Source organism: Cynocephalus volans, chromosome 11 (genome assembly GCF_027409185.1).
Source record: "Cynocephalus volans isolate mCynVol1 chromosome 11, mCynVol1.pri, whole genome shotgun sequence".
NCBI classification, from domain to species: domain Eukaryota; kingdom Metazoa; phylum Chordata; class Mammalia; order Dermoptera; family Cynocephalidae; genus Cynocephalus; species Cynocephalus volans.
The window spans coordinates 28547684-28570768 of NC_084470.1; the positions used below are offsets into that span (position 1 = coordinate 28547684).

The 23085-nt window shown below is 44.1% G+C and overlaps 1 protein-coding gene across 1 annotated transcript in view; it reads right to left on the reverse strand.

Moving 5' to 3' along the window:
* The window catches only part of SH3BP5 (SH3 domain binding protein 5), a 74105-nt gene that overhangs the window by 50509 nt on the left and 511 nt on the right, over window positions 1-23085 (reverse strand). Inside the window, exon 2 of the mRNA XM_063113493.1 lies at window positions 21578-21640. Coding sequence (XP_062969563.1) covers window positions 21578-21640 — 63 coding nt within the window. The remainder of the gene's footprint in view (window positions 1-21577; window positions 21641-23085) is intronic.

Below are 23085 nucleotides of genomic sequence, written 5' to 3' on the forward strand. Positions count from 1 at the left end.
AAAGCATTCTACCACAAAAAGGAGAAGTAATCACTGTTTACTAGATGGCTCAACTGTGACCAGCACTTACAAAGCTGCAGTAATGTAATCGCCCAATACTGACCATATTATAATTCTGCCTGTAGGACAGGGAATAGGAAAGGTAGGTATGGGGTGATGACAGAGGGAGGAAAGAGACTAAAATCTCATTTTCTATAGCGGGACATGGGCAGATAATAACTCAAACTGAAAAATCAAGTAGCCACACAACACTTTTAAGGGTCACAGGAGTAAATACCTCAATAACCAGCTAAAATACAGTAAAGTGCCTCTATAAAATGCAGAGGGAGAAAACGGGGGGAGGGGTGGGAGGATGGGATACTAGTGAGGTTTTTTTATTTGGGGGTTTTGTTTTGTTTTAAGCTTTTTTGTTTTTCATTGAGGTAAAATACCATGGTGGATTTTTATAAGCAGAGGCATGACCTGATCATATTTGGGTTTTACAAAGTTGTTACCAGGCTGCAGAGTATTTTTAAAGACTCCTCAGGTGATCTTGATGGGCAGGTTCAGGGCCTACCACCCTGGTTAACGCCCTTTTGCAACTGCCTGTATTAAGTGCATCACCATCAAAGGGTCCTGAACCCAAGAGCCTTGATTTGACATCAGAATTTCACTCCATAAATGAGGCTGTGCTGCCAGGATGATGTATGACTGGCTGACGTCCAACCTCCAACAGCTTATTCATCCAAGATGCAGCAACAGCTCCACACAAAGCTAGTCTTCCCCCGGATAAGAAAATGCCCACCCAGTTCTTTTACCATTCCGCAGAGGACCACAGCTACTTGAGTAACAATTTCCCAAAAGTACTTGGGTGTGGGAGCCCACACACCAAAATCTTTCCTGCCTGCTCAACAGCCGGGATTTTCCTCGGGCTTCACCCCCACCTCCTAGTCCCTGGTGGAGCAGCTCTGGTCCCAGAAGTGGTCATGAAACCCAGGCCCAGCCCATCACACATGCATACTCCTAGCCCAGTAATTCGGGGTGGCAGGGGGAGGGCATGACCCATCAGAGTCAATGACTTCATTCTGAGACTTTTCTGAAACTGTTAGAGAAACTTTTTTCCACTGAGATGGCTAAGAAGAGGGAATGAAAGCCTGGAGCAGACAGCAGATGTCTTGGCCCTATGAGGGGAAAGCCTGCCAGAGGAAAGGAAGGATGGAGAGAGACGGGGAGGGAGGACCAAGTCCCAGGGACACTTTGAGCCTCTGGACCCAGCAACAGCAGACTGTGTACCCCTACACTCCTCATCCCCGAACATAGAAGTCCCCCTCCCACCATCACAATTGCTTTTCGTTTGTTCCATAGTTAGCTGGAATTGGATTGCTGTCACTTGCAAACTAATTAAGTCTTTAAAAAACATGAGACTGAAAAATACACCTTCAGGTAGTCATATTAATGTAGATAGGAAAGGAAGAGCCAATCTACATTTCGTAACATGGCAAAGCACTGTAATTAAATACAGTTAACGGCTGGAGGGCTTCTGCCCCTGACAATAAAGTCATGTTGATAAGTAAGTAGCAGAATCTACAGAATTTAACTCAAACTAACCTTTATAAAGCATTTCTTTTTGTTCTGTTTTTGGTTTTGTTTGTTTGTTTTTTTTGGTGGCTGGCCAGTGAGGGGATCCAAACCCTTGACCTTGGTGTTATTAACACCATGCTCTAACCAAGAGAGCTAACGAGCCAGCCCTGTAAAACATTTTTTTAAATCCATCTGGATGACAGCTTGCCACATCTTAAAGCCAGCTTGCCACAATGGGACGTGTGCTTTTTACCTCATTTCCTAGTTCAAGAAAAGACTTGACCATGGTTCTTTGTCTCCTACAATTAGAGACAAATATGTCCTCCAAGATCAGAGTGGGGGTGCTTCAGAAATGTCCAGGGAGGAGAGAAAGCTGTTTTTCTACAGGAAATCATCCAGAAGGAGAAGAGTTTAGAAATACAAACTCATTTTGAGAGAACAGGCAGACATTTTAGCAGTCAAGGAAAACAAGCCATTTACCATCCTAAGGCTATTTACCAGCTGACTTTTTTAGATCAGCACTCAGAGGAGTTCTACAACAGTTCCCTCTGCTTGGATGAGGCTTCAGATCTTCAAATCTGAAAACTGCCTCATCCATTAGGTGACTCAGACTGAGGGTAATTTATTCAAGCAAAGAATTGCTGAGTGTGGCACCTGTCTGAATGTGTCAGTGTGTCAAAAATACAGCCCTGTATCAGATAAGAACTCCAGCTAAACCAAACCAGCCAGTGTGCCCTGGAAACAGCATGATGGGTGTCACCACACTGGGGAAGAGATTCTGGCCAACCTGCTCACCTAAGCCTCAGTGACCTCACTCGTAAGCTGAGAATGACAGCCTTTCCCCTTCACAAAGGTCTCCCCAGAACCAAGTGAAATAAAGATAGGATGTAGGCTTTTTAAAAATAACTGTCCTACATATTAGAGATGATACCGTAGTTCAAAGGATCTTTAGTAACCCTTCCCCCCCCCCACCCAGTAATGTCATTTATAAATACCCCACTCTCAGTTTGTGGAAAGAGATTTCACAGGCATTTTCTGAGCCTCACAACAACCCTGTAAGACCGGCTCAGCAAGAATTACTCTCTCCAATTCACAGATAAGAAAACTGGAGCCCCTGGTAACTGATTTTTCTGCCCGAGGTCACACAGCAAAGCCATCTTCAGTCTTTTAGTCCACTGTGCTTTTCACTTCCCCAGTGGTTCCCAAAGTGTGGCCCAGGGGAACCACTGTGGGGGTGGGTGGGGGGGTTGTCCCTGAGACCTTTTCGGGGAGTCTGCAAGGTAGAAAACTTTTCATAATAAAGTAAGAATTATGTGCCTTTTTCACCTTCTTTCTCTCATGAGACTTCAGTGGAGTTTTCCAGAGGCTACCTGACATGACACAGCAAGAGATGGAATGCAGAGGCAGATATGAGAATCCAGCTCTTCTCTTCAGCCAGACATTAAAGAGACTTGCAAAAACACATAAAACACTTTTTTTCTTTAAAGACTTTTTTGTTTGGGAAAATAATTCTTTTCCATAAAATATATTACTTATGTTAACATGTCATTTTTAGTGAATTAATACAGATCTTTAAAACTTCTTAGTTTTAATTTCTAATATGGCAAATATTGATATTACCCACAAAAACAGAAGCTCCCTGGAGTACTCAGTGATTACTAAGAGTGTAAAGGGGACCTGAGACCAAAAAGTTTCAGCTCTGCTGCACAGCACCACGCCGTGGCCATAACCCACCCTTGGGCCTGCTCTGGAAAGACCCCTCTGGAACCGGAGACACCAGTGTGTTTTCAACAGGAGTAAAGCAGTTATTTCTTCTCATATCTTTTTTTAGTCTTTCTGACTCCATCGAGTACGACTACGTCTTCAACACCTCTTCACATCCGCTAATCTCCTTTTTAAGAAAAGACGTGCCAGACTTTCCACAGAGAAGGGAATCGGCTAGAATTCGATAAGAAAAACCATAAATCCACTGGAAACGACATAACATTCCTCTGAAAGTCACCAAGCTGTGCCCTTAAGATCTGGGCACTTTCCTAAGTGTATATTATTCTTTAATAAAAAGCTTGCTTTAAAAAAAAATGTATTTTCCTTGAATGGTTTTCCATTTATACTCATGATGTTTCCTTTTCAAACAAACTGAAGTAAATATGTGAATCAATTTAAAGGACGATATGGAATCAATAACAAATGCGGTACCAGGATACAGCAAAAATGATGACAAAGCAGCAGAATGACTGGAGTTAGGAAAGTGCTGCCCTAGAGCGATGGTAAAGTCTCTGTTAGCAGGAACATTCTAGAATTATACGATAAAAGGCACCACTGGAAACACCTGAAATGCTTTTAAGTTTACTACAAACCATGCTTTCTTTTCACACATCCAATCTATTCTTTAACAGCACCAGTGGCAGCTACTCACACACACAAAGAGACCACTTCAAATAGTGGTTGGATGAAAAGGCAGTGAGTGCTCTCCAGCACGGTCTGATGGAACTCTGTGACGTGGCCATGTGCTCTATCTGTGCCATCCGATACAGAAGCCATAGCCATGCGTGGCTAATAAGAGCACTTGAAGTGGCTAGTGCAGCAAAGAGAATTTTTTAGTTTTATTTAATTAAATTTATAGTTTGAATAGCTGCATGTGGCTAGTGGCTGCCACACTGGACAGCACAGGCGCAGCCCTAGACCCTTCCCCACTCGGAGGGCTCACAGCACACTCCTCGGCCCTCCTTCCCTCCCTCCCTCCGGCTGCCTTCCCTCCTTGCCTCTGTCCAGTTTTTCTTTCCTTAGTCCCAGCTCCAGCAGGAAGGGGCTTTCACAGCCCTTCGAGAAGGGGAGCCAACCAGAAAGGCCGACGCCTGAGGGCACAGGAGCCAGGAAGAAGCAGAGGTGGAGGAAAGGAGGGCATTTAAGACCATCAAGGAGCTGAAGCTAACCCCAACGCTCTGACCACTTCACAGGCCCAATTTCACATCAGTGGTGTCATCCAACTAGAAGACCCTGGTAAAACAGCCCCAACGTGACAGAAACACGAATGGAAAAGAAAAAAAGAAGAAAATACTAGGACCTTCAAGTTGGGGAAAACCTCAGGATCATTGCTGGTGACCAGAGGCCTAACTCCCCTCCTTCTGACTCCTTTTCTTTTCCCACCTCAAGCCCTGACTTTAGCCGTAGAGGCCTCTCGCAGTGTCTGCCAAACTCATTACTTCCTTCTGGGAGGACCATCCCACATACGATGGGCAGAAACTTGCCACCATGTTCCTGATACAAGACCCTCTCTCGAGGAAGACAAAGACAGAGGTGAGACAGAGAAGAAAGCAAACGTAGAGAAAATATGGAGGTCGCAGAGGAGAGGTGGTAGGAGATTATCTGGGTTCCTGATCCTAGCCCTGTAATAACATGGTGATATAATTTATTAATCTAACCAGGATGTTTTTAAGAGTGAAGAGGAGCACTGCTAATAATTGCGCTGGGGAGGAGGGACAGTGAGAGGCTGGTTAATGGACACAAAATTAAAGCTAGATAGCCTTCCGGTCAAGATGGTGGAATAGACGGTCCCCAGCATCACTCTCTCCCACAAATCAACCACTTTACACCTATTAAAAAGCAACAACAGCCAAGCTGGAGCCGCTAGAGCTCAGGGGAAGAGGAGGAGAGACCTACAGAGCTCATGAAGGCAGGAGAAGCCACGATGAGAGAAAGAAAAAAACACTCTGACCATTTCGAGTCCCGGCCGGTTCCAGGCTGGAACTTCTGAGTGCAAGGAGCAGAAGCTGGCAAAAGCCACAGCTGTGCCCTTCGGATGGAGTTACTTGGAGGCGGCAGGGGACAAGAGGGCCTTGGTGGCCCCCAGGCCAGCAAGATCACTAATAGGGACCCCATGGACCCACATAGGAGCAAGGAGCCACACAACTGAAGAAAAAGAGCCACTCAGAGGCCAGAGAGTAATCACAAGGGACCAGCACACAGCCCATCCCATGGGAAGTGTTTGGAGCATGGGCAGGGGGGGAGACAGGCCCACCAGGGGAACACTGGGGCACAGCAAGGACAGCTGGCCAGCACACCAATCATTGCAGGACCACTCAGAGGAGACTGGTCAGGAATATAGAACTGCAGGGGGTGCAGTTTGCTGAAAAGACTCGGGCCCAGACCAGTTTCTACACAACCCAGGTGAACTGGATCTCATGAGACCCGAAGTACCCATGAAGTGGATAGAGTTTGGATGTGTTGTCCCCACCAAAACTCATATGGAAATCTGATCCCCACTGTGGCAGTGCTGGAAGCTGTTTGAGCCATGGGGGCAGATCCCTCATAAATGGTTTAATGCTCTCCCTGGGTGTGGGGATTAATGAGTGAGTTCTTGCTCTATTTGTTCCCGCGAGAGCTGGTTGTTTAAAAGACCCTGGCACCTCCCCTCTCTCTCTTGCTTCCTCTCACCATGTGATCTATTTGTACCCGCTGGCTGCCTGCCACTTTCTGCCATGAGTAGGAGCAGCCTGAGGCCCATGCCAGAATCGTAAGCCAAATAAACCTCTGTTCTTTATAAATTACCCAGTCTCAGGTATTTCTGTTATAGCAACACAAAAGGCCTAATACAAAAGTCAACCATTAAAACCTGAGCTGCACAAAAAGCCTTCCCCAGGGAATCAGCAGCAAAGCAGCAATTTAGCTCAACCACAGGGCTCAAGTTCTGGTCACCACAGGAAGTTCCCCCATTTTACAAGTAAGCAAAGGACAACAAATTAGTTCCAGTTAAGAGTTTAAGTGGTGGGAACAGCAAATAATCCAACACAGAACTGCAAGAAAAACAAAATACCCACAGACCAGAGACAAAGTTTGATATTAACTAGTAAAGGTCTCACTTCACCAAAGAACACCTATAACACCTAGAAGTCCTCTGGGCTACCAAGCTAGGGAGGGGGAAGGGCTGAGGCTACAGATATGCCCCCAACACCCACAACCAGTCCAGTGATGACCACAAAGCCACCACAGGTAGCACCCAAGGCTCTCGCCAGCCAGGGTGGTGGGGGGGCCAAGGACCTCAGCCACGCCCCCCAACACATGCACAACCAGCCCAGTGAAGACCACCAAGCTGCCACAGGAAGCGCCCCAGCTCCTGAGCTGGAGTGGTGGGGGAGCAAGGGCTTCAGCCACACCCCCCTGACATCTGCACCCAGCCCAGCTATGACCAAGCCACTGCTGGAAGCCCTCTGGTCTCCCCTGCAGGAATGAGGGGGGTGCCACAGGCCTCAACCCTACCCTTCCTCCTCCCTCCTTCTCCCACCCTACTCCTTTCCCCCTTCCCCTCTGCTCCTTCCCCCAACTGCTCTGCAACATCAGAAAATGTAAAAAAAATAACATTAATAAATAAACTTAAAATTAAAAAATTTAAAAAGCTAGATAGGAAAAATAAGTTCTAGTGGTGTATAGTCGAGCTAGGCATCTATAATTAATAATAATTTACTGCATGTTATCAAACAGCTAGAAGAGAGATCAAATGTTCACATCACAAAGAAATGATTAAGTTTTGCAATGATAAATATGCTAATTACCCTGATTTGATCATCACACACTGTATATATGTATTGAAATATAGCTCTGTACCATCAATACATCTCAATAAAAATAATTGGGACAACAGGCATAAACCAAAGACCATCAGGCAAAATGAGATGTGTGGTCTCCCTATGAGTAAGACCCAGCAATGCTTCTCTCCCTTGGGTTCCATGAAGGATTCCTATAACTTTTCAGAAAGCTCTCCCTTTTATTTAAGCTATTTGAGTGGATTGTGGGACAAAGTACAGGAGGTGTGGGCTAAAACCAGCTTAGGCATCATCCAGCTCCAAACCTCTAGGCAGGCCCTATGCAGCTCAACAGCTTTGGCAATAAGGCCTGATCCCGTTGCCTAACCCAAACCCTTTCTGTGGCATCACATGGCCTGTTCCGGTTCTGAACCACCAACTGGTTCCCTCCACCAAGAGAAAAGAAGGAAAGTAAGCAAACATGGGGGTCACCATGGTTGCCTCCTGCAAGTTTCCCTGTGAGGTTAACAAGGGTCTTAGAGCCTTTTGAGAATTAAGTAAAATCAATTCCTTCCTAGACAGAATGACTGGTTTAGAACTCTGATCTAACTACAGAGTGTTTCCCAAGAAGCAGGGGAGCACCCAGTCGCATCTTCCAGAACATCGCAGTCTTCCTTTAATCTCTGGTCAGCATCGAGATCCCACAACCAGAGGGAGGCACTACCATTTGGAGGCTGAGTTAAGGCAGTTTGCGGGTGGGAATGAGGAAACGTTTTTGGTTTTTTTTAACTTTTTAATTTCAAATAATTTCAGACTTGGAAAAAATAAGGGTAATATGCAGACATGATGCCCCTTTACTCTGAAATATTTCAGTGCATATTTCCTAAAGATAAGGCCAGCTTCTTACATAACCAGAGTACAATGACCAAAATCAGAAAATTAACATTGATACTATGCTATTAATCTGATCTATGACTTTATTCAAGCTTCATCCACTGTCCCACTAATGTCTTTTACAGTAAAGGAAAAATATTTTTTTCCTGGCCCAGGATCCAATTCAGGACTCACACACTGCATTTGGTTGTTGTAGTGGATTGAATTATGTCTCCCCAAAATTCACTGAAGCTTGAATTTGTCCCCCAAGTTTTATGTATTAGAAATTTAGCCCCCACTGTGACTGTTAAGAGGCTGGGAAATCCTACTGTGGCAGTTGACAGGTGGAATCTTGAAGAGGTGATTGGATTGTAGGACCATGCAGTAGTAGTAAATGGATTGAAAACGGAGGTCAGGGGCATGGTTCTGAGGGCTTTAAGAGAAGAGGAGAATCTATCTTTCTCTCTCTCTGCTCTCTCTGCTTCCACCATCTTGCAATGTGAGGCCCCTGGGTCACTGTCATCACCACCAGATGGACTTTGGACTTCCCAGCCTCAGAAACTATAAGCAATAAATTTCATTTTTCTTTATAAACCACCCAGTTTCAGGTATTTTGTTATAAGCAACAGAAGTGGGCTAATACAGGTGTCATCTCTCTCTAATGTCTTTTTAATCTGGAACAGTTCTTCAATCTTTGTCTTTCATGCCCACTATTTTTTTTTTTTTTTAAATAATATGTCATTTTATAGAATGTCTGTTAATTTGAAAAAGACTCACTTTCAATTCATCTTTTTGTTGTTACATAGGCATGAGTCACCAGAATGGAAATGAACCATTTACAAAAGAATGTTTAAACAGCCTAAGGTCTAAACAAAGGAAAACACACACACACACAAAGGAAAACACACACACACACACACACACACACACACACACTCTCTCTCTCTCTCTCTCTCTGACAGGACCAATGCTTTTTCATTCATGGCCAAGCATGTGTTTTTAAACCCACAGGATTCTTTGTGTAAGAAGAGGCAGAATTGCTAAAACCGCAGCATTTTACTGAATTCAACCAAAAGTAAACTATTTCCAAGTGTACATCAAGAGGCTTAACATATTTTCAACTTTGAGATCCACTATTCCAAAAATCAAACATTAGATTTCAGACAGATTATACAACTGATGTGCACATTTATTGGGGGTGGTGTTTCAACCACCACCCAAGCTGTTATGAAATCTAAGGCCCACTTTATAATTAGCACATGTTTTAGAATCAGGGCAATGTGGTGAGTTCATGGCCTTAGAAAACTCCAGAGCTCATTTAGTGCAGCCTCCGCTGGAAACCCGCATCCACCCACCACAGCATTCCAGCAAGCTGGCTGTCTCCCTTCTGCTGGCTTTTGGATAACCTCCCTCCTGACTGCAGCTAATTGGAATGGAAGGAAAGGAAGGCAAAGGAAGAGAAAGAGCCAAAGTCAAAGTCAACTGCTGTAACTTTAGAGACACAGAAGAAATGACCAGAAGAAACAGCTAAAAACATCAAAAGTGGTTGCTTCTCAAAGTAGAACTGGGGGTAGGAGGAATGAGGCAAAGGACTTTCACTTTTCATTAATATAACTTCCCAGGGGCTTTTTCTTTTCAAACAATATGCAAGTATTGTTTCAACAAAAATGAAATTTTTCCTATTACAGCACAGACTGACCACAGAGCTTTTGCATTTCTCGTTATGAGTCACTCTCAGTCTTGACAATAATTTATTCAGCATGTAGCTAGATTAAAATCAAAATTAAAATCAAGAGTCATACAATATTAGGGGCCGGAAAAGATATTGCCCATCATTTAGCTCAGATGCTCCCACGTTACAGAGTAGTTAACTTAAATCTCAGGAGGTAAAGTTCCTCTCCCAAGGAGGTATATCCAGGTAGTGTCAGGGTGAAGATTGAAAACCTGGTCCTCTAAGTTCTACACCAATGTCTTTCATCTCACCAGCCTCAGTGGTGGTCTCAGAATATGTATCTTCCGTGCCCCCCAACACATACCCCAAAACTATTTGATATTTAAGCACAAGGCCTCCAGCCTCAGACTCCTGGATTTAAATCCTAGCTGCACCCCGCATTGGTTGTCTGAACTGGGAGAACTAAATCTCTCATTGCCATGTTTCTCATCAACATCCTCAAGAGCTGTTGTGAGAACGAATAGGATAAACTATATAAGCCACTTAGCACATAATATGCTTTCACTAAATAATAGTTATTTTTCTAGGTACCGTTATTTAATACATGGCAAAGGCGGGGGGGGGGCTGTGAGGAGGACCAACACTTGTTGCACATTATATGCCAGGTACAAAGCCAGGCACTTTACAAACATCACCTTATTTCATCTTTAGCAGCAAAATAAGTATTGCCCTTCCTCTTTTAGAGAGAAGGAAATTACAACCCAGAAAAGCTGAAAAGTTTGCCAAGACTATGTAGCTTATTCAGAGGCAAAGAGAGAATTCAAATCCAGCTCTCCTGAGCTCCAAAGACCAGGCTTTCCACAATCCCATGCCATGTAGTTTAGTTTCTATCAGCTCCAAAAAAAAAAAGTTTTCCTGTGCTTTTTTGACCCCAAGTTCCAACTGGGGCAGCAGATCTAATTTCTAACAAATAAATGCAATGCTAAGATTTTATTTTCCCAGAGAAGACCCAGCAAAACCAGTGGCAAGGAAAGGAAGCAGCATGTCCCTCCCCCTGCATTTAGAAAGGGTCTGCCTGACTACCGTACTTTTGGCTCTAGGCTCCACTCATTTTTTCTAGTAGGCATTGAAGCCACAGCCTAATTTTCTCTCCAGCAAAATTTTTAAGAAATGGGCAAAGCAACAAAGAATTCCCTGTGGCAAGACCCATAGCACTACTAAGCACTGCTGCCTCTTGCTTTTGCTGCTGTGGCTTACTTAGGGTCACTGGGAGTGCTAACCAAAGTCCTTGCTTTGCTGTCTAGTTAACCATTAAAGTACCTCAAGAAGACACTGTGAAGTGTGGTTGTTTATGAAGGCTCCCCCACTAAAGAAAGGGAAGAAAGGAAGAAAATCATGTCCTGCAGTCCTCAAAATTAGTCACTGTTTCTATATCACCACAATGAGTGTGGCAGTTTTCAAACACGGCCCAGAATTCTTTGGCACTGCTCCCACCAAGAGGAATTTGAATTTGGGTAGGCTCGTGACTGCTTGGAATGACAGAAGTGCTACTTTGGAGTTTCCAAGGTTCAGACAAAATAAAGCCATGAAGCTTCTACCTGATTGTCTTAGGACAGTCACTCTGGGGGAAGCCGGACACCATAAGGAAGTCAGAGTACCTGAGACCACCATACGGAAAGGTCACGTGTAGGTGCTCTAGTTGACCACCCCCACTGAGCTCCCAGCAAAGAGCCAGCGTCCACTGTCAGACACACAAGTGGACCATCCTGCATGCACAGAGGAGCCTCAAATCACCCCCAGCTGACACATGACTGCACAAAATTCCTCCGTGAAGACTGTCCAGATGAGCCCTCTACAAGTCCTCTCCAAAGTCCTCCACAAATCATAGGCATTTTAAGCTATTAAGGTTTGGGGTAACATGTTAGGCAGAAACAGTAACCAGAACAATGAGGAAATCAACATCCTCATTTAATCTCTTCCTATTACTGGAGCCCATTGTTCTGGACTAAGTTCCTGTACTAGGCCTTAACAGATGAGACTAAAAGTCAAAACGGAGTCACCCCTGGTAAGTTCTATGTCACCAAATTCAAATCAAGCTGTGGTCCGACCTTCTGAGAAAGTAGGAGAGAGAGATAACAGATTTCCCAAACAGGCCAGGTTAAATCTTCAATAGGTATGATAATAAAGTTCCCTCTGTTTTAAACCTTACACAAAAAGGATAGTCTGAAGTAAGATGATGTTAAATAATCAGTTATTTTTCTATTGCTCTGTCTTATCTTCCTTTCCTTACAAGGAAAGTAACTTTGAAATGCCCAATCTGCTTTTTGTTCTTTGTATCTGCTTTCTTCAGCCTTTTCTGTCTATAAATCCATAAAATAGAATAAGTGTTCCAATGAGCCGAGCAGAGGAGGTTGGACTTATAGACAGAAAAGGCTGAAGAAAGCAGAAACAATATTCTATTTTATGGAATGAAGTGTTGCCCAATTCTAGAATCGCAATAAAGCCAATTGGGATCTTTAATTAAATTTGTTGCAATTTTGTCCTTTGACAAGCCAAAAACCAAGGAAGAGAACATTAAGTCTGTGGGCTTCAAATCTACCAAAACAAAGCTGAATCCTTTTGCATGCTGGCAATGGAAGAGTGGGGTGGATGACGACAACCAAAGCCCATTCATCACGCTTTGGTAGAGTTTGATGCCAAACAATAGAATAGTTTATATTAAGTGGACTTGGCTGCAGTTATAATAAACAGCGGATATTCCTCTGATTGTCTGCCCACTAGCAGTTTCTTTCTGTCACAGCAAACATCAATATCTCTTAGATAATCCAGCAAAATACAGCAAAGGAAAAATCAAGCAAGAATAGAACAACATTTTTTCCATCTTCCTTTGAGGAAATGAAAAAGGCTGATTTGCCGAGCTCTCTAAGAGCTGCTTTGCAAATTATTGTGATACTTTTGATTAAAATGCATTGCAAAAAAGCAATATAGTCTTTACTGTTGGAAACACCTATGTGGCAATAGACAGATTAAGTGACTCCCCAAGAGGAGGGCTGCAGAAAGATAACTGGGATGTCTGCCAAAGGATGAGATTCCATAGATGTTTAATTCATCCAACCAAAACATGCACACACACACACACACACACACCCCACAATGTTGAAAGTCCCTATGACAAATGCTAAGAAGGAAAAATAACGGCTCAATATTAAAAGGCTACAGTCTACAGGAACCAGAGCTCTCTGTCAACTTGGAGATTTGAAGATTCTTATAAACCACAGGGATAGCAATGAGTCCATCAACTCCTGTAGTCTGCCTTCTTTTGAGGTGGGGACACCACGGACAACTCAAAGTCAGAGGGTAGGCACCTTGGATAAACCTGGGGGTACAGTCACACAATTACAGAAAAGTCAGTTTATACTTCAATAGCAAGTGCCTGTGTTCCTATCGTGGGCTCCAGCTGAGGGGACAGGAAAGTTTGTGTATCATCTTACGGGTCTTTATAGCTTAAAAAGAAGACACATCCAATTTAAGGCAGTATAGTCCCTTTCAGTATCAGATAGCTATTTCTACATTCTAGCTGACAGCCCATACTAGTATCATTTTGCTAATGTGGCTACCATGAATAAGGTTACACAAAAGAACCTATATGTGTCCACAAGTCTTTATCCACGTAGAAATGATGCTGATACTCAAATTCATGTAGTAACAAAGTTTGAATATCTAAATAGTCTTGATTTTTGGAATTTTCTCACTATATATCTTGGTGACTTTTTTGTATTTTATAAAAAAGCATATAAATGAGAGTTTCTTGGCTGTAGACAGTTCTAAAATGCCTTTAAAGCACTTTTCATTTTTCTATGAATTATCACAACTATAGTTTCACAATATAGTAATTCACCAAGCAAATCCACCAACATCAGGGTTTAGCTACAATTATGGCAGGAACTACCAATCTGAAGTTTTTCCCAATAGCCTTCATAGTTCCTAAAATTCCTTCCAAAGAAATTCTTTTTTTTTTTTGTTTGGCTCATAAAGACATCTTTTTATATAGGCTTCATTCCCTGCCCCCCATCCCCTGCCTATAAAACCTATCAAGTATGGTCAGTATAAATAATTCAAAAAACATCAAGAAATGAAAAATAAAAACCACCAGCATTTTCAGCAACTACCAATAACCACTGGTAACATCTGAGGGTACATTTTTCTAGAGCCATGCTTCCCAAGCCATGCAGTGATGAAGCTCCCCTCCCCCACAACCCATTGTGAATCATTATTTCTGTAGACTATAATAAAAATAAACTAGGAAAGCAAAACGCCACTTGGATGTTAGAGCAACATCAAACTGATAAAAAAAAATTTCTAACATTTAACTCTCAATTTCCGTATTTACTTCACCTTAATTGATAACAAGCAGTTCACATTCTTTGGAACAACTCTACATATTCTAAGGACAACTCTAGTCTAGACCTTTTTTCTCTCATATGTGTATATTCTTTTACTGTACATACGGCTTTATATATACTCTATATTGTTTTATATACATTTACATGTAGTTTTAGTTAACTAATTCTTTTCCACTAAATAGATCATGGCTATTTGTCCATATGCACAGGTCTACATCCCTTTTTAATGTGAAAAGCTGCTCTTAAAATGCTAACATCCTTAACCAGGGCAAAATCTTACACTTTCATGAGCCAGCACCTTCGTAAGTGGATGGGTTTTGGGGAGGGCAAGGACAACACAGAAAGTTGCATTTTACCAATTGTCCCCAAGGTCAGCCCTGCCTAAGAACAGCCTGGGAACAATGCAGTTCCAGAGCACTCTGCTCCAGAGCAAGACTCTTGTATTCTTTATGCCTCTGTTTTATTATCTACCAAATAGAGGGGATAATATCTCTCATAAAACTGTTCGAGGATTCAATGAGTTTATATATGTAAAGTGCTGGGGACAGAACCTGGCACATAACAGACATTATTATTACTTGTCATTATCACCATCAAAAGGCAGTTAGGAGACAAAAACAGGCAAGACAGACATTCCAGTATGGACACAAAATCCTTCCTGCAAGTACCCACCGCAATGCAGCCCTCACCTCACCCTACTCCAATAACAATAGCAATAATATTTACTGATGGCTTACTATGCACTCTCATTGGGATGAGAAACTGAGGCCCAGAAACATTAAGTAATTTGCCCAAGGTCACAAAGCTTTTAAGGAGCAATCTATTGTTATTCATCCACTCAGTCATCTACTGAGCACTTATTTGGTGCCAGGCAAATCCTAGAAGATACACACTAACAAAGTGGGGCTCACTCAGGGAAACTAATTTACACACCCCAGCAGATAGGCCACAGCACAAAACTGTTGATCCAGTGACTGCAAAGTCTATCCCGCCAAAACACTGGCCTGTACAAGCCCTCTCTCTGGCCCCTTGCCCAGCACCAGTCTCTCTGACAATGGTCATGGCAGGACCTGGGGGAGAAGAGCAAAGCCATCTCCAGACCCCGTGCCCAGCATGGCCCCAATGGACAGCTCACTGGAGCTTTCTCCACGTCTGGTGCCCAGCGGGCTTTTGCCCTCCCTGCCAGCCAAGCACGCAGGGCCCCCCCATTCGCCCAAGCTGTGCAGTTCTCAAACCTCTCCCTCACATGCATCTCTTCCCAGCCTCCAGGGACAGGGGCAAGAATCACAGCCCCCAAATTCACAGTTGAAGAGACTGGGGTTCCAAAGTGTCAAGTACCCCTAAAAGTCAGCAGACCCCTGATTTTAACCCACATCACTTGATACTGAGACCACTGTCTTCCCTCCACTGCCCTCTCCCCATGACTTTGGGTTCTGGTTGTTTCATAGCAAAAGCTAACTGAGACATTGCCCCATTTTATGGATGAAGAAATGGAGGCACAGAGATTAAGAAACCTACCAAAGGTCCCACAGCTATTAAGTAGTAAGCCGGGACTGGAAGCCAGGCAGCCTGGCTCCAAAGGCCAAGCTTTGCCAGCTGTCCTAGAGCTAAGTCACTCTGCAAGTTGAAATGATTCCCCACCCACCTACTTCTCCAAAGTAGGGTAAGCAGTACAGGGGAACCACTGAAGCACAAGGCCTTAAGTACCTCTATTCTGATGGCCAAACTTCAGGTCAGAGCTGTGGGGACAGCAGCAGCCCCACCTCAGGTTACCCAGAAGGTGCTCAGAAGAGAACACAAGCGTGTTTATCTGTACAGCCAGCCAATCACAAGATTGTCCTATTAATGCTCCCCTCTCCACTCCCCAGCATTCCTCAAGCAACAGGTGATGTCTGTCATGTCAGCTCTGGATACTAACTTCCAATGATTCGAAGTCTCTGGGCCTTACCTCCGATGCCCCCTGTCCCAGCAAAGCCTTGGGTGGCCTCCCAGCACCTCTCTCACTCCATTATAACTGCATGCTTGAGTCCCGGAGACACAAGCCCTGCAAAGCAGGAATGTGTCCAATGTTTTGTTGGCCACCGTAGTCCCCAGTGCCTTGCACAGGACTCAGCCCAGCAGAGGTGCTTGGTGTTGGCTGCACATAGGGCTCTAGGCCAATGTTTAGCCACATCTCACCTCTGTACAGAGGTCGAGCCTCTCCCAGACCAGACCAGACAGCCTGCACCAGGCCTGAAATTTGGTGCCAGCTTCAAGAAAGAGTTACTCCTCACTTCCCCTCATCCATTTATCACTTCAGACATTCTCTAGCACTTTCCTCAAAGCACAGCTGAAGTCTTCTAGGACCTTCCTCCCCTAGTGCCATCACCCACCGACCCACACACACCCACCCACACACACAGAGGTCTTAAAGGAGAAAGTGCTAGGACTAACACTGTCCTGGATAAAGGAATTTTTCTCTTTTCTTGACTTGTGCTAATAACTCATTAGAGAGAGGTCAGGTTGCTTCCAATTCACTCTTAAAATCCCCCTCCCATCTCTGAGTTTCTAAGCTCAAAATAGAGTTGGCTGTTTTGGTTTTGGTGGCTAGGTGATAAGGGTGTTTTGTTTTGGTTTTTAAGAGAAAATGTTTGCTGGTTTTTGGAGGGGGGAAAGGCAGATTCTGAGCAGAGGACTTATGCAAGTTTGGCAAACAAAGACATCCAGAATCAAATGATTTTTCAAATCACCCTGCAAGTCTGCCCAGAAACCATTCCAACCTACGCAGTGAGGGAATGAACACAAACGTACAGTCAACTGCTCCTGCCTCCCCGGGGAGGGCAGGCACGTCAGCTTTTGATTCTGGGATCCAGAAGAGCTGCACGTGGTAACCTGGCCGTGCTGTGTCCTTCCTCCTTCCCTCTTTGACAATTTCACTGTCCTAGAATAGTTGGCCCTCAGAGCAAGCCGGCTCCGAGGAAACACATGAGGAAACACTGCAGGTCGGGGTAAAATATATTTTAATATATATACATAAGCATAGAATAGTGCAAATTTTGATTCCAGCTATATTTAGAAATTCTCTGTGCAGCATCTGTTTTAACAAACATTTGAAAAAGGATAGCTCTATGATATGCACTATGGAATTACATCAGCATACTGACTTTTATTACCTCGCCTGGCAGGGCTGTTACACACCTGAATGACCCATTTATCTCTGACTCGCTCCTTTTCCTCTATCCATTCATCACCCACACCCGGCACACAGCCCCCTTGCTGGGCCTCAGCCAGACCAGGCCACGTTCCCACCTTGGCACTGGCCCTTCCCTCTGGCTGGAATGTTCTTCCCCCACCTGGCCCAAGGGAGGCTTGCTTTCTCCAGACATCACTTTCCTGCCCACGTTACTTAACACTGCATCCCCTTCCTCCCCTTGCCCCCAAATACCCACACTACCCAGTCCCCTTCCTTTCTGTACTTCTCCTTAGCATGTATCACTATGTAACCTACTGTGTATTTTAATTGTTTGTTGCATTTCCTCCCCCTCTGTAATGCAAGCCTTAGGAAGGCAGTGACTCCTGTCTATTCTCTTCGCTGGTCTCCTCATCACCTAAAGCTGTCCCCGGCACATAGCAGGGGCTCAGTAAATACTCAGTGAAATAATTAAGAGCTGGCCAGTTAGCTCAGTTGGTTACAGCATGATAGTTGCTGATAACAGCAAAGTCAGGAGTTCTATCCGTGTACCAGCCAGCAAAAAAAAAAAAAAAATTAAAGCTGAATGGGATTGTGGGAAAATACATTTATTTTCTTAATTTGAAACAGGCTTTTACATCCAAGGTCTCTCTGGTTAAAAGTTTCCTCCCTTCAGCAGCTTGGAAAGCCAAGCACTCTCTGATATAAATCAGAGTGCAAAGGGGACCTAGCACTGTTCACATAAGCTCAGAGGCAAAGCCAGGTTGCAGCAAGAGGCAGATACCCAACTGAAAACATGACAGATGGCTGGTATCCAAGGCGTAGGTGTAATTTTTTATTTAAACAGCCGAGACAAGGAATGGGATACTAAAGGTGAATTCCGGGAGCGACATCTCAGCCTGTGGCCGCCATGGACAACTGCACTGCGATCTGTGAGCACAGCAGCAGCAGCCACAAACTTGGGCACCAATTCGGTTTAAATCACAGTCAGACAAAATCAGGAGACGTGCTGAACACTCCAGATCATCATCAAAAAGCAAAGGGAAAGGAAATGAGGACAGCAAAATACTCTCCTGTGGGGGCCCAGAAGACAGATGCAATAATCCCCATTATTAGCCAATTCCATAATTGTGAATTCGTCTAGTCATTAAAACTCATATGTAACCCAAAATCAATACCAGCAGTGCTTTCAGGTTCATTCACAGACATGCACAGAGCGATGAAAAATTTGAGTGGCTCAACATGCACGTCCCCAGCTGAGGTCGAGCAAAGCACCTCTCTGTCTCCTTGTTCCAGTGCTCATCCTGTAAACAAGTGTCCTTTTCATGGTCTACTTAGAGCCATGTTTTTCACATTTTTGTGTTTTGGGTGATTTTGCTGTTTAAAATGGCCCATAAGGATCATGCTAAAGTGCTGTCTAGTGTTCCTGAGAGCAAGAAGACTGTGATGTGGCTTATGGAAAAAATGTTAGGGAAGTGACCATGAGTTCAATGTTAACGAATAATTATATTACATAGGGGTCTTTAAAGAGAAACACACATAATAAAAATGGTTGTGTATTGATCAGTTGATGAAAATGTAACCAAAGGCTTGCAGGAACCTGACCCTGTATTTCCCCTAGAAACAATGGTTCAATATTCACTAAATCAGCATTTACTTTACAGAATACAACTACCACAAATAACGAGAGTTGACTGTCTGTTAAAACAGCCCGTTTTCCTGTCCCCCATCCTCTGGCACACTCCCCTCAGCCAGCCCCAGCCGCTCACTCCTGCTGCCGCTCTTTGCACATGGACACCCTCCTTCTGCAGCCTCTGCTCAGATGGCCTCCACCAACGCCCCTCCCAGTGTCTCTGTCACATCGCTAACTGTAGTTATTACAATCCGTAATTACTGTCCACCTCGCCACTCCTCAGCCCAACTAAAATGTCACCTCTTCAAGGGCAGGCCTTTGTCTCGTTCACTCACTTACCTGCAGTGGCCAACAGAGTGTCTGACACCCAGTTGGTGCCCAGTGGTTGACTGAAGGAACACAGCCCACCAGAGACAGACAGAGACACACACAGCCCTCTCCTGCAGACTCCAGCAGCATGACAAGTGTCCACAGAGCCCGCAATGAGGGAGAAATCCCACACAGCTCCTTTGTGAGTTTAACAGAAAACACCTATTAAACTGCATGTGGCTACTGAGCATTCAAAATGTGGCCAGTCCGAGTTGAAATCCGTACAAGATCTTGAAGACTTAGTATAAAAATACACGTAAAATATCTCTAATGATTTTTTTTAATATTGACTCCACTTTGAAATTATACTATCTTGGATATTCTGGGTTAAACAAAATATACCAAAATTAATTTCAGCTGTTTCTTTTACCTTTGAATGTGCCTACTAGGGAATTTTTAATTACTTGTGTAGCTTGTATTATATTTCTGTGAGTCAGTCTTAGTTATAAGAATACATGAAAAGACCAGCAGCCCAGCCCTGCCACCCTCCTGCTCGCCTCACACACGGCTCCTAATGCTCTCCGGAGCAAGGCAGGAAACACCTGTCTGGTGGCTTCCTGTGACACACAAATACCTAAGTGTACTCAGAAATGGGATTCAGAAATCAGGGCTAAAAGAGTTTAACAGATGAAACAATTTCACCCTCAGAAGGTAAGCACCATGAGGGCTGAGATGTGGGGCCCAGAACAATGGCCAGCACACAGTAGGCCAGCAAATACAATAAATCAATCCTTTGCTTAAAAAAAAAGAAAGAAACAACTATTTCCAACTTGTCTGCTCATATTTGGGATGATGGAATATAAGAGCTGGAGGGGATCTGGAAAATGCCTGGGTCTAGGATGGAAGACCTGGCTCTGCCACATCAATGAACCATGGGCCACTAAGCCTCCACATCCTCACCTGCAGAGGAGGTGACCCTTCCTTCCCTACCTCCCCAGGCCGGTAGAGCTTTCCGCGATGACAGAAGTATCCTCTGCTCTGCCCAATACAGTGGCTAGGAAGTTCTTGAAATGTGGCTACCATGACTGAGAAACTGAATCTTTAATTTAATTTTAATTTAAATCAAATAGCCACATGCTGTGTGTGGCTACTATGTTGGACAGCACAGCTCTAGGTTGTGACAGGATGGAATGAGATAAAGCATGTAAAAAAACGCTTTGTAAACCTAAAGCCCTTTAGGAATGTTAGGGTTTTTATTGCCTAATTCATTATAAATCAGAGGTTCTGAGAAGTTTCAACTGCCTTATATCACAAAGAGATTCAATTCATCATAAATGAAAAAGATGGAAATAAACATGCAGATTTTACTTAACTTGGGGAAAAGGGCAGCTGGTGTTCACGGACACCAATGATCAGAAGAGGAGGGTTAGTGATAACCCTTCACATAGCTCAGAGCAACAAGTTTTTAAATCTACATTGGCACATCCAGATTTGGTACCTCCAGGGCCTACACAAGCAGTCAGAAATCAAGGCTGCCAGCAAATTCCTGGTAGATTATATTCCTATCTCCCACACCCTCATTCTTAGGGACCAGATGCTTCCAGCCCTTTCCACTGACTCTCTCGCTATTTCTCCTACTACAGAAACATTCTCCCAAAGGCTCCCTGCATCCTTCAGCTGACAGTCATTCACAGACTCCCAGATATACACAGGGGTTGTCTAAATTTGCTGATGGAACGTAAAACCAACCACTACTGAAAAGGGGTGGGGACTAATCGGTAGCTGTGAAAATGCTACCTTGTTTACACTCAGGTTGGAAAATGCTCATGAAATTCAAATCAAGCTCTAGTCTCCCAGACTTCACCCAGCAGGAAAGCCCTTCCCAGTCTAAACAGCTTTTCGTTACCATTAAGACAATTATATTCTACACAAAAGTAGACAATAAAGAAATGAGCAGGGATGTGGAAGCAGGGAGTGAGTTGTTAAGACAGGAAAGTCAAAAAAAAAATGGTTTAAATCTGAGGAAACACACAACAGTTCCAAGAACAAATGGTAGGAACCACCCTAAAATAGTGAAAAGACCTCGTGAGCTCGTTCATTATTCTCCCTCAAAGAGTTCAGCTAATTTTCCCCTCAGTCCTTTCAGCTTTCCACAGACACATTAAAATGCCGGACTTAAGCACTGTGTAATGCTCCACGCAGCCCTTGGTTTTGGCCCCCCAGAGCTTCCATAAAGAAAAAACATGTGAAATTGAATCCACATGTGCTCCTCCCACAGGCTGGGCTCAGTGGTGTATTGTATAATGTCAGAGGGCAAGCTGTTGCTCAACTCCCAAGGAGAGAACTCCAACAATGAACCTCCAGCTATTACAACAAAATTATCCAGCCTGGTGTCAGTGTGACTAACCCCTCCAAGCACAAGGACCCAGCTCTCTGTACCTCAAGTTCAGTCTCCCGTCTGTTGATATCATCCGTGGACTGATTTAACTTCTCCAGTTCTCCCTAGTGAGGAAAAGAGGGAGAAAAAAATTTTTAAGGGATCTGTCTTTTGTTTCCAGTATAACTCAGTCCATAACCTGAAAAATTACCCCAGCCCAATTTGTAGGAAGAGGAAAGAGGTTTGACTGGAACAGTAAATGAATGTCAGCATTTCTGAAACCTTTTTCTTGATGATATCTCTTTTGACAATGTCTTAAGTCCCAGAAATTTGTCTTTTCTTAGAAGGTCAAATATCTATTCCAGATATGTGCCTTCAGGTAAACCACCTGTTACAAATGGTTTAGCAGCCCAATCAAAACACACAATCTGCCTCAGAGCAAGAACTCTGCAGAGAAAACAATAAATGAAAATAAGGAAAGCCAAGCCAAAAGGATACACCATGTGAAGTCATTTAAATCAGTGGCAAAATTCTGGTATTAAATTATCAGTGGCTGAGTATTTTCCTATAAAAAGATGAAAATCTTTTCAAACAGCCAATTATGCAACTTACTTACCTAACTAGTTTATTTAAAAAACTAACTTTAATCCCAATCCTTCAAATAAACATTTACAAACTGACATTTTGTAAAAAGTACCCCACATGAGGTTAACTTATCTTTATCTCCAAACAAAGAATCTCGCCAACAGAGTTCCATACCAAGAACACAAAATTCAGTAGTCCAAACCAATCATTAGTAGAATTCCTAATGGAAAAAAAAAAAAAAAATCCACCTGATCTTTATCTTGCTAACCTGGCAAAACAATTTATTTAAAACCCAACCACTGGGTTAAGGGAGCTTTTAATTGATCTATGCACTGAAAAACCAATTAGGGCTCCAGAAATTGCACAGCATGCTAAAAAGCAATATTTTTAAAAAACGATTAACCGAAAGGGTATGAAAACCAGTCTTGGAAAGCGATTTGCCGTGCATTTTGCCTAGGGGGTGAAGAGGTTAAGCTGTCACTCGTAGATCTCGGCTTGGAAATGGTTTTTTAATCATCTCTCCTGGAAATGGAGGCACAGAAAGGCAGGCCAACCCCTCGCCGCCCCCACACATCGGCTCTGCGCATCAGTTGTCCCCGGTTTCTGTTCATACCCAACCTCACAAGGAAAAGCGTGCTGTTAAACCATTTCAGGCCAGGCGGAACGTTGAGCCAGGGGTGACAATAAACCCCTCAGTTTGCTAACAATGAACCAGAGGAGGAGGAAGACGGCTCAGGCGCACCTAGGCCAGGTGAGGGCTCCGGACCCAGGGCACCGGTGCCACCCACGCTGCACGCCGGCCGGGCAGCCCCTCCCCCCGGGGCCAGGAGGCCGTGCAGTGCCCGCGGGGCCGCCAGCCGCGCCAGGGGCACCCCAGCTGCCGGCGTGCGGCCCCCGCCCCCCGTTTCCCTTTGTTGCTCATCCGCCCGGGCCGCCGGGCACGCTGCGGCGACCCCCGGATCCAGACTGGGGTCTGCGGGGGGGT